General features: G+C 37.4%; 1 protein-coding gene across 3 annotated transcripts in view; it reads right to left on the bottom strand.

Moving 5' to 3' along the window:
- Positions 1 to 18,005, bottom strand: part of LOC110092320 (cleavage and polyadenylation specificity factor subunit 1) — a 106,977-nt gene extending 88,972 nt beyond the window's left edge. Inside the window, exons 1-4 of one of the 3 annotated variants that reach the window (XR_003701678.1) lie at positions 17,448 to 18,005; positions 3,871 to 4,017; positions 3,479 to 3,632; positions 2,119 to 2,254 (exon numbers count right to left, since the gene is read on the bottom strand). Coding sequence is in view for 2 of the 3 variants with exons in the window: in XM_020816823.2 (XP_020672482.2) it covers positions 2,119 to 2,254; positions 3,479 to 3,632; positions 3,871 to 4,017; positions 17,448 to 17,770 (760 nt within the window). In the remaining variant the exon portion in view is untranslated. The remainder of the gene's footprint in view (positions 1 to 2,118; positions 2,255 to 3,478; positions 3,633 to 3,870; positions 4,018 to 17,447) is intronic. The other 2 variants (XM_020816823.2, XM_028697468.1) reach the window with 2 other exon arrangements.
- Positions 18,006 to 18,344: the final 339 nt, after the last annotated feature.

Genomic DNA, 18,344 nt, shown 5'->3' with positions numbered 1-18,344 from the left:
CTTGGTAGAAGTAGGTAGATGCGACCTTCGAGATTACAATCAATATCACAACGAAAAGATTAGACTTAGAAAATACAAGAAAGGTAGTGATTAGGAAACCTTCGTCAAGGATCGGTTGCAATCCTCCACTCGACGATCTCCAATTGCTCTTCGATTGCTTCCACCAAGGTATCCAAGATACGCTCTATGTAGTCTTCTACCGTGTGGTCGATCCTCGGGTTGACATCGAAGAAGGTTGATGGAGAATGTGCACAACCGTGTTCGTCGTAAGCAAGTCCGTAATCAGTGTTGGGATCGGCCATTCATGAATGCTAAATGGTGATCTTCTACAAGGGGTGCTAGTAATCTCGAACTTTGTTGAAGAGAAAGAAGTTTCTCTTCAACTTGAAGTGGGATGACAAGGTGTGGCTGGCCAAGGGAAGAGGGTTGGGGAGGAGTAGTAGGTTAAGTAGGGAAGAACAAGTGAAAAATCTGAAATAAATTTCAGATTTTCAATTGGAGGGATTATGAATTAATTTGAACTTTAATTCCAATAGGAGAAACTTTAATTTGAGAAAAAAATCCATAGGGGGTGGGGGGGGTGTCTAGATGCAATGTATTTGGAATTATGGATTTAATTTAATCAATCCATCATGAGTTGATTGATTGATTTAAATTAGGATCCTTCCAAAAAGGATTAAGAGGAAATAGGAAAATTTGAAATCTATATTGGATTTAATTTCAAATTCAAATACTTTCCAAAAGCAAGCGGAATTAAATAGGGAAGGGTGGGGGAGTTTGGAAATAAATCCAATTGGATTTATTGAAGGGGGGCCGGCGGCATCAAGAGGTTGGGAGGGGATTGGGGGAAAGTGATTGGGGCTTCCTACTTGGGGTTTAGGAATAAGGAAAGATTTAAATTAACTCCAATTTAAATTTGAAATTCAAATAGAGTTAATTTAGAAACTTTCCTAAAATAAATTTTAAATTTCAAATTGATTAAATTTGAATTCAAAATCTGTCCCAATTATTCCAATCCAAATTAGGCAATGGAAATCAAAGAGGAAAGGGGGCTAGGGCCGGCGGGTGGAGGGGATTCGGATAAGGGGGCTGGCAGCTAGTTGGGATGTTTGTGAAGCTCGGTCGGGAAGAGGAGATGGCTTGGGGAGGGAGAAGGGCTTGGATGCAATGATGGCTGGTGGTGGTGAGAGGGGAAAGGAAAGAAATAGGAAAGAAAACCACGAACCCGACTCGTCTAGATTGGTGGGTACTACGCAATTCTCCCTCTCCTAGGAATTTCACTCCAAAGTCTCAAGCTCTCATGAGAAGCCAAACAAGAGAAACGAAAATTTTACTTGATCATTCATTCATTAACTTCCAAAGAGAAACATAGGGGGGCTTAAATAGCCTCTTACATAAGACTCAAAATAGAAAAGATGACAACACCCTCAAAGCTTACATACGACATCCCTTAATAAAAATGTACAACGGAAAACTAAATAAAAACAAACACGATACGACATCGTAAATAAGAAAATACATGAAATAAATCAAAAATACAATGACTCAATCGTGACCGTAGATCAGTGACCACACCTCTGATAAACCTTCCATGATCTGATGTCCCCATCAGTTAGGCTCAAATAAATAGTCACCGCTACTTTCACGAAGGATGTTGTTCCTCCACAAATGCTTTTCACTAGTCGTAGAGTAGGTGGGGCACATACATGAGCTATTGATTACCATTTTATGTTTAAAAATGAAATCAAAATTGTAGTATGGCATGTTCTTGAGAAGCAAAACATCAAGCAAAGTTTCAGGTGTTTGGAGCAAGCAGAATTAGAACAAAAGAAGCACCAAAAGTTTTCAAACAGAAAAAATAAGTTTGATGAACAATAAAGTTCACAAAAAAAAAAAGAAAAAAAAATACAATATAACTTTTACAAAGAAATAAGCGTACAACAAATTGGATATTAAATACAAAAAACTAACATTAATAGGAGAACGAGCCTTTTAACAACTATGCAGGGGTTCATGCTAAACTCATTTTCGCAGAGAAATAATGTAACATATGCAGACAGTACGAATTCAGTTCAAAAACAGTCTAAATTAATATATGGAGAGAAACAGACAACTTACCATGAATAAATGTGAAATCTTTCACATGCATCATGTCTAAATCACGTAAGTTTATAATGTAAGAAGACTCAATACGAACAGAAGCACTTGCACCCATATTAGAAGGCTCATCATCTACAGCTAATCCTTGCCCTGCCTATTAACAAAATAAATTAGTGGTTAAGCTTAAGCACAAATAAACTGAAATTTTCAAGGGAATCAATTGATATCATAGTTAATAACGATTTACCTAAATTACATAAACATACAAAATAAACTCAGAAAATGTGGGGATCAATGATGACAGTAGTCCTCAAAAGCAACATCACAAAATAAAGTAACAAACCAACAGAGTACAGGCATTGATCAATTATGAAATAATACCACAACTTCTAACCAAAGTGGAAAGCATTGCTCAGTCAATGTCGGATTCGGAGCAAATCATACCTTTTGATTGAAACAAAATATTGCTCAAAAATATTGAATGATGAATGTACTCCTCAAAAGTATTATAAGAAAATTAACAAATCAACAAAGTACAAGCATTGATCGATTATGAAATAATACCACAACTTCTTACCGGAGTGGAAAGCACTGCTTGGCCAATGTGGTATTAGGAGCAATTCATACCACGCTATTGAAACAAAATATTACTCCAAAATACTAAAGGATGGCAAGAAAAATCGCAATAACTGTAGAGAATCAAATCAAACAAATGGATAGAGATGTTAACATAATCTGAATAACTATATAGCTATCCACAGGTTTGTCAAACAACTGTTTCATTGCAGGACATATACTTTAAAGATAGCCTAAGCATGAAGATGTTGCATAGACAGTGACCATAATACCACCAGAAGCTTTAATTTCATAAGAATTGCATCATGTATAAATCTAGCTCTGAAGTAGGAATATGGTTATAAATTCACAAATAACCTTTGGTTAGAAAACCACAGTTAAGTATCTTAATTAAAAGCATCCAAAAGAATAACTAAAAAAATAAAATCCGAGAAAACGTTATAACTGGACAAAAAAATGATATTTAATGCTACTAGGTACCTTGCAAAGGAGTTTTCATTAGAGGGAGTCAGCCATATAGGTTTTACACGAGTTGCAAAATAGAACTAGAATCTATCAAGTTATAAAAAATTACTTGGAGATGTGAGTTTAAGTGAAACGGACAGCAAGGGGCATTCAGAAAGCAATTTATAAATTGCTTTAGTCAAATCCATTCATCTTTAGCAAGTCATGTGTATTATATTTTTTGAAATCAAGCATGACAACAGATCAGAAAACTGACATACAGTTGAACCAGCGACCACAAATTGATCCCAGTAGACTCATTAAAAAATTGAAGTCCCACTCAAGAAGTACAATTCACCTGAGCAGCTTTCATAATAACCATCTGAAGATCGTACACCAGTGCTCCAACACACCGGCCCACAGGATCAATCTTCATGGTCGGACCCCTTGAAAACGACTCTCTGCCTCTTTTCAAGTAATGCCAATCTGGCCCCTCAAAACAGTGCATTGAACTGCAAGAAAAATAAACCTAAAAAAGTTGCACACTCTATGAACCAACTGCTTCATAAGGAAAATTAATTGATCAGCTTAGAAGGTCGCTGTTGAGAATAGTGAGGAGCTTGATGAATATATCACAATATTTTCAAAGATAAAACTTCCCTCAGGACATAAAATTTCATTTTTTTTCAAATAGGAATCCATTTCGATCCCAGCATAATGATGATACAAAAAAGCAAATCATCTTCCTACCTTGTGCGCAATTCATGGGCTGCATCATCATATTCTAACACAGTTATCTTCGCATCTTGGAATGACAGCAGTATTGAATCTCTCCTTTTGCTACGTTCATCTCCACCGGAAGATAATATCACCATGGATTCAATGTTTCCATGCAATCTAAATGCACAAATATAGCAAAAACTAAACCCAGTGTTTTAATCAAAAAAGAAGCAAATGGAAACATTCTTATAAATATGATGTATTCATTAATAAAATATCTGCAATCAGTATGTGATATTCTTCATTGTAAAATTAAGCTGCTAGCTACATCACAGTAAGCCAACAAGTTTGTTCTGAAAAACTGGGCCATGTTTGGCAATGTTTTGTGAAAAGACCCAAAAAGTCTGCAGTTTAGAATCAAGTAATCAAAGGCCATGTCAATTCTAGGATAAGGACGATCCTCAATTTTTGCTCAAAGTTCGAACATATGCAAGCAAGCTTGAAATTGGCTGTCAAAATCAAGTAGATTTTGAGCCAGTTCAAAATCAATTGTTTTCCAATTTTTTATTTTTTATTATGTTTAATATATATAAAAAAAACTGCATGTCCTAACCGCGGATTATATTTCTATTTTAAAAGTTAAAAGTTATTTTAATTTAAATGTTATATTATATTATACCTATCAATATAGCTCTGATTAAACAAATGTTTATATTTTAAATTATATTTACTTATACTTTAAATTATTTAATTTGCTGCAAATAAAGTTATAGTCATAATTTTTAATAAATTAATTAATTTAATAATCCCCCATATGTAATATTGATTAAATAACTTTTAAATATTTAAAATAGTGTTATATGCACATAAATACTCTTACAATAAAATTATAAATGAAATAAATATATTAACGCAGTTATAATTTTATATCTTGGTAAGTTGCTTGGAACATAATTTCAACATGTACCATGTCAAATAATGTAGATTTAGTAAATCCTGAGTTTAAATCCTAAAAATTATTTGACATGATAGATGTTAAATGTGGCTAAATCTTGGTAAGTTGCTTGGAACATAATTTTAATATGTAGGATTTAAATGAATGAAGAGTGGGTTAATTAGTTATAAAATAATTAATTTTAAAAATAATTAAATTAATACTTAATTATAATTATTGATAGAAAATAATTAAAATTAATTAGAATGACAGAATTATTTCAATAATTAGACTAATTTGAATTAAACATAAAATAATGAGAACATTAAAGATTTAATAATGCTTATTTATGATAATTAGACCTAAATTAATTAATAAATGATTTATGAGTACAATTAATTAAAAACTAGTTGTTTAAAGTTATAGTAATAATCAGTTAAAATTTTGATTAAAATAATTAATTTTATTAGTGTTTAATTAAACTAATTAAACTTAAATACATCACAAAATTGATAACTTATTCGAGTAAATAAACAAAACCCTCTTCTCCTCTTTGCACCTAGCCACCTACTAAATTTTCCCACCCGATTCTTCCCCTTGCACCTAACAAATTTCCCAAAACCTTATATGACAAATCAAGCATTCGGATGTTGTGATGGCAGCTCAATAGAAAAAGCCCTTGACAAGACCACTGAAGTGTAAAGGAGAATAGGAAGCCGGGATCAGAGCTCGCCCAAGGAATGCATTGATAAGACCGAGGAAATGTGAAGGAGAAAGGGATATTTTTGGGGGAAGGCATCGACAGAATCAAGAACATGCAAAGAAGCAAGGAGTTCATGGCATAAACTCAATGAGGAAAGGGAGGAAAGGGGAGTCAAGGACTTAAGTCTGCTGAATAGAGGGATTTAGTTAAGTTTAGATTTATAGGGAAATAGAGGAAAAACGGGATTTAACTTACCATAAGCTTTAAAGTTATGTTTTAACCATGTGGCAGGATATATAGCCTAAATCTAGTCAAAAAATAAAAATGACAACTTTAAATCGCAGAGAATCTTAAATACATTTTCTTCTCTATGTTGCCTTAAATCCCAGATTTACTAAATCTATGAGTTCATTGGATTTACAGGATTTAGTCGAAGAAGCATACAAAAGGGGAGAAAGATCGCTACCTTCACAGTGAGCTTCGTGAGCTTCTGTTGTGACATTAGATCCGACAAGAACAGCATCATCGATGGAGGCAAAGAAGCTTCCTTCAATGACTCTTTCATAAGAACTAGAAAGTCAATAATCTCATTTTCTTCATTATCTTCTAGCTGTTAGTTATGGATTCTCTATTATTTTGCAGAAGCCCTTACTTCAGTTTATTTATGTTATGAGCAATAAATGTATTTAATAAATGATGCAACCTAAGTTTTAAAACTGAGTAGGAGAACACTAAGAATGCAAACTAAGTAAGACACTTTCAATATCAAATAAACAAACAAAAATGATGAAAACTAAGTAGGAAACAAAGCTTAGAAAATAGTTAGTAAGACGCACAAGAAACCAAACAACTAAATTAAAAATACCCTTAGAACAACCATGTATGGTCATCTCACATGCAAACACAATATAGGAAAGTGCTCAAAGGATAGGACAAACCAACTAATACCATTTATAACTGAACACAACACCACTAACTATTCATAATAGTTTAGAGAAGAAAAATACAAGTGGAAGGGAAACCGTGGAGAGAAAAAGTAGAAAGAAGTCCGAGACGAATTGGTAGAGGTAAGATAGAAGACAGCTCGCAAGCTTATAAGAAACCCTCAGGTTTTCATAATATTTTAGAAAAGAATGATACAGATGAAATGGAATCTATGGAGAGAAGTAGAAAGAAATCTGAGAAGAAGTATTAGAAGATAGGAAGAAGATAGCTCGCATGTTAAGAAAACCGTCAGGGTTTTTTTTACATGATCACACCCTCCTAAACTTTTTTCACAAAGGAATTCAGCCTCAATTTATAGGAGAAAGAATGGGGGAAGGTCATTTATTATCCCATATAAATGTGCCACCAAAACAACCACTAAAACCCCTCCAAATTAGCCTACTCATGGAGAAGTCAAAGCAAACAGCACAGGGAACAAGAAGGGGAAGAAATCGGGCATCCAGCAGAAGGGAAACCAAGAAAACTCCAGGAAAACCGAGCAGCTAAATGGGTAAACCAAACAGCCACCATGGGAAGACCAAACATCCACATGGGAAGACCAAACAGCAACAGAAAATTCAAACAATCAGCAGGGAAAACGAGAACACAACAGAGAAAATGAGAAGACAGTAGGAAAAGGAAAAGACAGCAAGGAAATTGATGTAGGACTAAAATGCTTAAGCAATGTTAGAAAAGAACTTTGCACAATTTAATTTAAAGAGCTTTATTAAATAAAATACTTGTAGTGATTAAACGATGAAATAAAATAAAAAAGGGATGAGACAAGCTTAGGCCAAGTCACACGATTAGAGGTTAGGATCTCAAAATAATCAATAATTCAAAATATAACATACATGAAATATTTCCGGCAAGAAAACCCTAGGCTAACAATGAGATTATTCACTATGAAGAGTCCTTCACTCACTTATAATTTACTAGCCTTAGCAGAGAGGTTTAACATGATCGTAGTGAATCAATTAAAACCACAAGTTGGATTAAGAATCAGGTAGGAAAAGATTAGGGGAAAGATTCACCTTGCTTAGGATTTGAAGACAATCTGCCATTGGACGAAAGAGAGTTGCTCCTCAATAGATTCAGCGAGGGTGAAGATGATCCTCTCCACGTAATCCTCCACGGTTTGGTCAACCTCAAGGTTGAGGTCGGAGAAAGGGGAGTTGAGGATGTCGACGTGGCCTTGGTCGTCATAAATGAATACGTGGTCACGTTCTGGATTCGCCATGCATGAGTAGAGAAGTTTGTAAGGTGTGGGAGGGAAAGTGGTGTGATCTCTTCTCTCTTCCTTCCTTAGGAGAAGTATCAAGTCAAAGACAATGGTGGAGAGAGGAGGTGGGTGGTCAGCCACTATTAGGAAGGAAAAGCCTCTTCCAAAAATCTAAAATTGAATTTCATATTTGAATAGAAGGGGGATTAGGGTTTGAAATTTGAATTCCAAGCAAGGAGAGGGAAAGGAAAATTATTCCTAATTGAGAGACTTGACTCAGGTGTTGAGAAGGAGGGGAGTTAATGTGGGGAGAGGGGGCCGGCAACTTCAAGAGGAGGGAAAGGGGGCTTTGTGGGAAAGAAATGAAGGCTTACTTAATTTAGAATATTAAATTAGAAAGGATTAATTTAATTCCAATCTAATTTAAAATTCAAATAGATTTTGGGAACTTTCCTAAAATATAATTATATTTTAGAAAAAAATTCAAAATTCAAAATTGATTGAATAATTGAAATCAAAGCCTTCCAAATGAGGTTTGATGGAGAAAGGAAAGTAGTAATGGGAGGTTTTGAATTTTAGAGGCAAGGGGGAAGAGCTATGGCCGGCGGCTATGCTAGGTTAGGGTTTTGATATGGGCTGGCAATTAGGGTTGGGAGAAGGGTGGCCGGTTGGGTTGTAGTGGAGGTGGGGTTTGGCTGAGAGAGGTGGTGGGGTTATGGGTGGCCGGCGGCTAAGAGGGGGGGGGGACGGACGAAGGGGAGAAACGACAACTACAAACCCGGACACTTCCTGCGGTTGGTGGATACTATGATGCCCTCACTTAGGGACTTCAATCTCTCCAAGAACTCTTATGCTCTCTCCAAACACATGGATGCAGAAATTTTCATCATAATATTCATTAGCCCTCAAAGAAGGAGGGGAAGGCTTTAAATAGCCCAAAACAACAACAAAATATAAAAGACTCAATTGCCCTTAGGGCATACATAGGACTAGGCCCTTAAGCGAGGGCATAAACGGAAAAAAAATACAATAAACTCATGAAACATAATTCAATAATAAAACTAATAAAATAATAATCAAAAGTAGATCAGTGCGATCATGGTAGTAGATCGTCGGCCCCGCCTTTGGTAGACTCTCCAAGGTCTGATGTCCTCACCATTCTACCGGGGTTGGAAAGAGCTCAACTCCGTCAAGTACGCGTCTTTGGTGCTCTCATAGAACTCTAGTGCATCTGGGTCGATCCGCTGAAGCTCCTCGTGCTCTAGCCACGTATCCTCAGACTATGGTTTACCTCTCCATTAGATACCTTCTTCGTCCATCCTCTTTTGTGGAAATAACGTCATCACTTAGAATCATGTCAAACTTCTCCACTATAAGTATTTTGGGAATATTTAGGAGTGGAGGTAGGCTTGGGTTCTCACAGGGTGGAGTCGCACAAGGCTCATTTTGCTATGGATTTTGTGGGTTGAACTCTGGACCCTCATAAGCTACTAAATCTTATATGTTAAAGGAGGGATTAATGTTGATTTCTGCAGGCAGGTCTACCATGTATGTATTGTCATTGATTTTATTGATTATTTTGAAAGGTCCCGAACTTTTAGCATGTAACTTCTTAACAGTTCCCTGTGGAGATCGTTCCGGACGAATTTGCATCATCACTGAATCACCAACCTCAAAAGTTTTAAATCTTCATTTTAAATCAGCATGAAATTTATATTTAATATTGCTCTGTTCAATTTGGTGTGTAATTTTTTTATGCAGTTCATGCAAATGCGATGCAAATGAGGATGCAGACTTAGAAATTCTATACCTAGAACACATGGGTATGAGATCTAGAGGCTATCTAGGTTTGAACCCATAAACAATTTCAGCAGGACTTAAGCCAGTGATGCGGTTCACAGAATTATTATAGGCAAACTCGGCTGTGGGGAGTTCGGAATCTCAACCTTTAATGTGTTCACCTACCAGGGACTTTAACAAATTACCTAAAATCCTATTGACCACTTCGGTTTGGCCATCAGTTTGACGATGAAAAGCTGTGGAGAATTGCAATTTAGTGTCCATTTTCATCTAGAGAGTTTTCCAAAAGTAACTGGTAAACTTCACATCCCTGTCATATACAAAGGTATTGGGAAATCCATGTAATCTGACGACCTCGTTAAAGTACAATTTGGCAATATGGGAGGCGTCGATGTTTTGGAGCAGGGTAAGAAATAAGCCATTTTGGAAAAATGATCAACTACAACACAGATGGCATCATTCCTACGAAAAGTTTTGGGCAAGCCTAGGACGAAGTCCATGCTGACATCTTGCCACGGACAACTGGGAACATGTAGAGGGGGATAGAGACCAGTGTTTTGTTTGCGTTGCTTGGCCAATTTGCAAGTGTGGCAAGTGCTGACCATTTTACCAACATACCTCTTCAGACTGGGCCAAAAGAAACAATACTCTACGTCATCTATCGTCTTGTCACGACCGAAGTGCCCAGCGAGGCCTCCAGCATGGAGTTCCCAAACAAGAAATTCCCTAAGGAACGTGCTAGGGATACAAAGCTTCTGAGCTTTGAAAAGATATCCATCTTCCAAGAGAAAATCATCCGCAAAGCGTGTGCTGCTTGTGGCCAGAAGAGAGTATGTCTCCTTGAAGTCGAGGCATTCCAAATAGTCCTTTTTGATTTGCTCAAATCCTACGACTTCAGCTCTCATTTCAGTGGTGATCATCATACGATGACTGAGAGCATCGACAGCTTTATTTTCAACTCCTGCCTTGTGTCTACGGGTATAAGTGTATTCTTGAAGGAATTCTACCCATCGACCGTGACATGCGTTCAAATTCTTTTGGGAGTTGATATAACGTAGAGCCTCGTGATATGAAAAGATAATAAAATCTTGCGGGAGAAAGTAGTGTCGCCAATAACGAAGAGATTGGATCACCGCATAGAACTCTTTGTCATATGTGGAGTAGCGCTGCCGGATGTCATTTAGGTTCTCGCTAAAATAAGCAACAGGGTACCCTTCTTGGGACAGGACTCCTCCAATTGTAACCCAAGAAGCGTTGCAGGTAACTTTGAAGACTTTGGAGACGTCAGGAAGTCTCATCACTAGGGCTTCCACCATTCTTTTCTCAATCTCTTCAAAGGCTTTATTGGCAGCCAAGGTCCTGTGAAAATCACCTTTCTTGAGACAGTCAGTGATAAGAGATACAATAGTGCTAAAATTTCTAATGAATCTCCTATAGAAAGTGGCTAGACTGTGGAAGCTGCGGACTTCCCGGATGTTCTGAGGAACATGCCATTCTATAATGGTTTTTACCTTCTCGGGGTCTGTAGAGACCATTTAGGCTGAAACAATAAAGCCCAGAAAGATAACCCGATCAACAAGGAAGGTGCACTTCTTAGGATTTGCATAAAGTTGCTCCTTCCTTAAAACTTCACAGACATGTCTTAAGTGGTTTAAGTGCTAACTCACAGATGGACTATTAATAAGGATGTCGTCAAAATAGACAACGACAAACTTTCCCATGAAAGGGCGCAGCACCTGGGTTATTATCCTCATGAAAGTGCTCGGGGCGTTATTAAACCTGAATGGCATGATCATCCACTCATAAAGACCATCCTTGGTCTTAAAGGCAATTTTCCACTCATCACCGAGTCGAATCTGGATCTAGTGGTACCCACTCTTAAGGTCAATCTTAGATAATAGAGTGGCTCCCATCATCATATCAATCATATCGTCTAACCTCGGGATAGGAAAACAATATTTGACAATGATCTTGTTGATAGCATGGTTATCAACACATATTCGCCAGGAGAAGGATGGGCTGAGAGACTTTCCTTGATAAAGCCTTGCTGGAGTAGCTCATCTACTGTTTTCTTAAGCTCAACATGTTCCGTGGGGTTCATACAGTAGTGGGGCATATTAGGTAGGGAGGCTCTAGGGACAAGATCTATAGCATGCTAGATGTCTCTAAGAAGAGGTAATTGATCAAGAAGATCATCAGGGAAGACATCAGCAAACTTACTTAGTATGGGTTGGACCTCCTGAGGAATTGGTTCATCAGACTCAGTGAGAATTTCACGGCAAACCAAGGCATACAGGGTGCGTCTTAGGCTATCTCAGACTCCAGAATCTTGGCGGTTACTAGGTTCAGTCCCTTCTTGGATTTGACAGGGTTAGGTTTAGAATCATCATTAACCCGGGGCTGTGATGGCAAAAGCTTGATATTTTTGCCAGCATGTTCAAACACATGCGTGTTTGAACGCCCATAGATGTGGACATCATTATCAAATACCCAGGGACGGCCTAAAAGGATTTGTCCAACATCCATAATCAGCACATCACACCAAACATTCTCCTTATACTCAATGAAGGAGATTGGTATAAGGCTTCGTTCCTTCACCTCCAAGAAAGTGGAGTACACCCAAGCTACCTTATATGGGTTAGGGTAAGGGACAGCAGACAGACTAAGTTCAGACACCATGCTGGAGGAGACAGCATTAATGCAGCTGCCACTATCCACTATGACTTTACAGTTCTTATATTTTATTTTGGTGTAGGTGTGAATGATTGTAATCCTATATCAGTCATCAGTGACAACAAGTTGTAACAGTGCGCATCTCACCACGTAGATGGGAGAGGTGTCTATTTTATGTATACAGTGGATGATAGCAGTGTTGTCATCCTCCTCAAAAAATTCACCATCATCTTCCACTTGGTGAATCTGATCGACCTCGAGTTCAGGTTCTTCCTCAGTGATTTCCTCAAAGATAGTGACTTTGTAGGGGCTAGAATACTGAGAGGCAATGTGGCCATACCCCTGGCATCGAAAGCACTTAGTTCTCGGGTGAGACCTAGGGGTATTTGGGGTGGGAGACTTGTTTCCAAAGTTGGGACAGGGTGTGGGAGGACCAGAAGGTGGTCAGGCAGAGGACCGGGGGTCAACTGTGCAATGGAGGAGTGAGGAGTAAAACTACCGGAAGGTCTGTAGGAAGGCCTAGAGTCTTGGTGCCGACTGGGTGTTGGGGACGGGTTTCCTCGAGATCTAACACTAGGTTGTAGGCATTTTCTAGAGTAGTAACATTCCGATCAAATAGTTCGTTGCATAGATCCTCAAGCAATCTGGTACGAAACATGGACAGTATTTGTGTAGGGTTGGTAGAGGTCTCTCCCTTGCAGTGAATCAGATAATCATCAAAAGATGTTATGTAATCCTTGACTGGTTTGTTACCCTGAGTTAACCTATTCCACTTAGCTAGGAGCCTCGGAAAGTACGAGGGATATAAGTACTTATGCTTAAGCTCGCGCTTCATCGACGGCCAATCAGTGATAGGGTATTCGCTTCGGGATTCTCTAAGGCTTTCTAGGTTGGACCAAAACAGACTAGCCTTACCAGTGAGATTCATTTCAGCGAATCGGACTTTTCTAGCCTCAGAGATGTTGCACTACTTAAAAAAAAAATATCCATACCCTTAATACAGTCCAGAAAGAGTTAATCCCATTAAGGGTACAATCAAAGGTCGGAGCATCGACCTTGATATTTTTCATCAGTGTAATATTCGGGTCAAGTTTATGGTCATGTCCATATTGGGGGGTCGATAAGGGGCATAAGGTGGTCCCTCATCTTGAAAAGTATCGTCCCCGGACATGGAAGGAGGTCTAGACAAAGTGTAAGGGATAGGGTGGTTCTTACCACAATCTAGGGTATCAAATCGTTTAGTTGTATTTCTATGGAGTTCAGCTATGTTAGCTTGGTTCTCTTTGAGTTGTTGACTAATTATGTTCATATGATCTACCAACATATCTAAAGTCTTATGTAATTGTTCCGGGTCCATTCTAATGTCTAAGATGACTTAGAACTATGCTAAAGAGATAGTGATCAATATGCAAGCAAGCAAATGAAATTAGAACATGCAAGATGCAATTTAGATGCTAAATATGTAATAAAGGTTTTCCTAATAGGCACCTAAATGAAACCATGCTCTGATACCAGATGATGCAAGACTAAAATGCTTAAGCAATGTTAGAAAAGAACCTTGCACAATTTAATTTAGAGAGCTTTATTAACTAAAATACTTATAGTGATTAAACGATGAAATAAAAGTAGAAAGGGATGAGACAAGCTTAGGCCAAGTCACACGATTAGAGGTTAGGATCACAAAATAATCAATAATTTAAAACATAGCATACATGAAAGATTTCCAACAAGAAATCCCTAGGCTAACAATGAGATTATTCACTATGAAGAGTCCTTCACTCACTTCTAGTTTACTAGGATTAGCAGAGAGGTTTAACATGATCGTAGTGAATCAATTAAAACCAAAAGTGGGGGGTAAGAGTTAGGTAGGAAAAGATTAAGGGAAAGATTCACCTTGCTTAGGATTTGGAGACAATCTGCCATTCGACGAAACAGAGTTGCTCCTCAGTAGATTCAGCGAGGGTGAAGATGATCATCTCCACGTAATCCTCCACGGTTTGGTCAACCTCGAGGTTGAGGCTGAAAAAAGGGGGGTTGAGGATGTCGACGTGGCCTTGGTCATCGTAAACGAATCCGTGGTCATGTTATGGATCCGCCATGCATGAGTAGAGAAGTTTATAAGGTGTGGGAGGGAAAGTGGTGTGATCACTTCTCTCATCCTTCCTTAGGAGAAGTATCAAGTCAAAGACAATAGTGGAGAGAGGTGGGTGGTCGACCAATATTAGGAAGGAAAAACCTCTTCCAAAAATATAAAATTGAATTTCAGATTTGAATAGAAGGGGGATTAGGGTTTAAAATGTGAATTCCAAGCAAGGAGAGGAAAAGGAAAATTATTCCTAATTGAGAGACTTGATTCAAGTGTTGAGGAGGAGGAGAGTTAATGTGGGGAGAGAGAGAGAGATATTGGGAGAGGGGGCCGGCAGCTTCAAGAGGGGGGAAGGGGGCTTTGTAGGAAAGAAATCAAGGCTTACTTGATTTAGAATATTAAATTAGGAAGGATTAATTTAATACCAATCTAATTTAAAATTCAAATATGATTGATTTTGGGAACTTTCCTAAAATAGAATTCTATTTTAGGACAGATTTTAAAATTCAAAATTAATTGAATAATTAAAATCAAAGCTTTCCAAATGAGGTTGGGTGGAGAAAGGAAAGTAGTAATGGGTGGTTTTGAATTTTGGAGGCAAGGGGGAAGAGCTATGGCTGGCGGCTATGCTAGGTTAGGGTTTTCATATGGGATGGCATTTAGGATTGGGAGAAGGCCAGAAGGGTGGTCGGTTGGGTTGTAGTGAAGGTGGGTTTTGGCCAGGAGAGGTGGTGGGGTTATGGGTGGCCAGTGGCTAGGAGAGGGGCGGTGTGGGGGGGTTCGACCGAGAGGGGGAGGATGGGCTTTGGCCAATGGTGGGGAGGGAAAGGGAGGGAGGAAAGGGGAGCGATGACAACCACGAACCCGGACACTTCCTGCGATTGGTGGATATTACAATGCCCTCACCTAGGAACTTTAATCTCTCCAAGAACTCTTACGCTCTCTCCAAACACATTGATGCAGAAATTTTCATCATAATATTCATTAGCACTCAAAGGAGGGGAAGGCTTTAAATAGCACAAAACAATAAAGAAAATACAAAAGACTCAAGTTTCCTTAGAGCATACATAGATAGGACTAGGCCCTTAAGCGAGGGCATAAACGGTAAAAATATAATAAACTCAAGAAACATAATTCAATAATAAAACTAATACAATAATAATCAAAAGTAGATCGGTGCGATTGTGGTCGTAGATTGTCGGCCCCACCTCAGGTAGACTCTCCAAGACCTGATGTCCTCATCAAAAATTCAAAGAAGCCACATGAGATAGAGAGCTAGAAACACAAGTGCAAGACCAATGGAGTGAAACCTACCTAAGAGCACCGAACCTAAGCATGATCATGGGTTATTTTCCATTATAGAGTCATACAAAATAAATTTACATAGCATCTAAAAACATAAGAAAATAAAAAATAAAAACATAAAAGACATAAAATGATAAAATATAATTGCATCAATAAGTCTTACAAATTATTATTAATTAAAAATAGTGATAATTATGATTTAATTACTAAAACTAAAATAGTGATAATTATGGTTTATTAACTTATTTAAGAAATATTAACTGAAATTTGCTGAGATTACTTATGATTTAATTTTATTTAATAGAATTATTTGTATTTCATTAGTTTAATACTTCACTAATTGATGACTAATTATAAAACTTATATATAATAAATTAATCTAATTAGGATTGATTAAAAATTTTAAAATTAGAGTTTGTATTTCATTAGTTTAATATTTTAATAAATAAATTAATCAGGATGTTAATATATAATAAGTACACTTAAGTATGATTTGATTAATCTCGTTGCAATTGTGTAACATATTTTAATTTCATCATCAATAATTATTATTAAAATCATATTTGAGCTATCAGACTTAAACCTAAAATAAATAGTCAAATAGTTAATAAAGATTTTAGTTTTAATTATAAATTATATTATTAATTATCTCATTAATCATTTAAAAATCTAATACTTATTAATTATTATTTACACTATCAATTATATATTTAATAATATATATATTAAATTATATTAATTAAGCTAATTATTTTATTTAATTTTATTGGGACATTTAGACCAATTAAGGCAAACAGCAAACTCACACACACATCGCATACACAACACTCAAACCTAAAAACTCTTAGCTAGTAGCCTAAGCTCCCAACAATTAGACCAAGGTGAGTTGTGTTATGCACTAATTATATTATTAATTATTTAATAAATTTACTTAATTATTCATATTTTAAATTATATTAACTAAGTTAATCAATAATAACTTAGAGGAGTCTAGGTTTGCATTTCATCTTCTCTTTTTATTGTTGTTGTTCGGCTTCGTTGCTTCGCAGTAGGTGTAGAGATTGCACGTGTCGCTTCTTCGACTCCTTCATGGTTGTTTGACTTCGCTCCTTTGACGATTTTCCCTTCTTGTCAAATCGGAAGTTACGACATTTTGATCGAAAGCAGCAACGGGAGCTCGTTGGTTGTGAAGGTAACTTTCTCCCTTTCACGTGCTTCTTCGGCCAAATCCCATAAGTCCGCCGAAAGCAATTGAGGATCAAAAGTTCGTGCGAGCTTCGCGACACTGGCGTCGCGGGAAGGAACTTCGAGTAACCTAAATCGCGTTAAATCTGCCGAAGCATGGGATTAGGATATATCATAATTTACCGGGATTTATGTCGTAAATCTGTAAATCCCAAATTTACGAATTCGCGGGATTTACAGTCGCGCAGAAATGTGTTTGGCTAGACTTCGTTAAATCCTACTTAAAATTGATGTCAAATCCGATATCAAACACCCCCTTAGTGGAAATTAATGAATGGTTGAGATTATTATGAAATTAAAATATTGGGATTATAAATTAGTATAATTACATATTACTTATTATTTACAATTTTACCTTTTTTCCAGGCCAATATTAAAAAGGACGGATCCAAAATTTGGCTCTAAGCTAGGCTCATTTAGCTCAATTCGATTGAGTCAAAAAATTTATTTGATCTTCGAACTAAATTATCATCCGTAGTTAAGTTCATCTTCCGCACAAGAGCCTGGCATAATGACTAAACACTAATCCCTGGCGAATGAATTACTTAGTAGAATCTTGAAGATTAAAAATAAATAAATAAAAAATAGTAGAATCTTGAAAAAAGATATTTTGATCACATTGAAAGAAAAACGAAAGTGATAGAAAGCTAAGCACCTGTAATGGCAAACAAGTTCAAGGTGAGCACCAGAGAGGCCATCCATAACGCCTCCATTCCGGGGCTCGCTGGAAAGTTGTGAGGACCTGCCATCTTCTTCATGAACCCGAACAGTGTAGAGCTCGAGGACGTTGGCGGCGGTCACAACGACATTAGGTATGGGTCCGATCCGCTTCTTGGCTGGCCACTCTGACTCGAGATCGACGGCCTGGATTGGCGATATTTGAGCAGCTAATTCCGCTGGGGAGTGGGTGATAAATCCGGAAGCGCAGTTCTCGATGCCGGTGGCCCAGTGCATCATCTTGAAGGCTGCGTAGCTCATTCTGGCAGGAGGTTGAAAGTTTTTGCCTGGGGTTTTGGAGAGATCGGTGTAGGAGACTGGAAGAAATGTGAAGGCGAAAGATTGCCGTGAGTTGTCAGAATGAAAAGATCAAGCAGCCAGCGAGAGTAGAGATTTCGTATGCTCGATGTTGGGGTCGACGCCCAGTTAGGGCTGAGAGGAGCCGTGGTGAACAGCGGCGGAGAGAGTGACATACAAAGGATTGTTTGGTTTCGAAATTTAAGCCAATTTTTGCCAATTAATTTTTTTGGCCATATAAATCTTATTTTCCACTCATTTTAGATTAACTTTCAGATTACTAAATTAAAATTTAATAATTCATATATCATGAAAAAAAAAGTTATCAAGCATGAATCCCAAAGCAAATTCACATTGAAAACTTCTTAAATTAAATTCGGAACCACCCAAACTCCAATTTCAGCAACTTATAGTCGAACTAATTGTCTCGAAGAGATGAACCCAACTACTTCAAACTCAATCTAATCTAAGTCCAAATGGGACCAAATTGAGGATTTGAAGCATGTTCGTAAGCTTTAAAGCATAAATTAGACAACCA

The sequence above is a fragment of the Dendrobium catenatum genome, unplaced genomic scaffold (assembly GCF_001605985.2).
Source record: "Dendrobium catenatum unplaced genomic scaffold, ASM160598v2 fragScaff_scaffold_943, whole genome shotgun sequence".
NCBI classification, from domain to species: domain Eukaryota; kingdom Viridiplantae; phylum Streptophyta; class Magnoliopsida; order Asparagales; family Orchidaceae; genus Dendrobium; species Dendrobium catenatum.
Note: the sequence above shows the minus strand (reverse complement) of the source record. Positions and strands in the feature narration are given on the sequence as shown.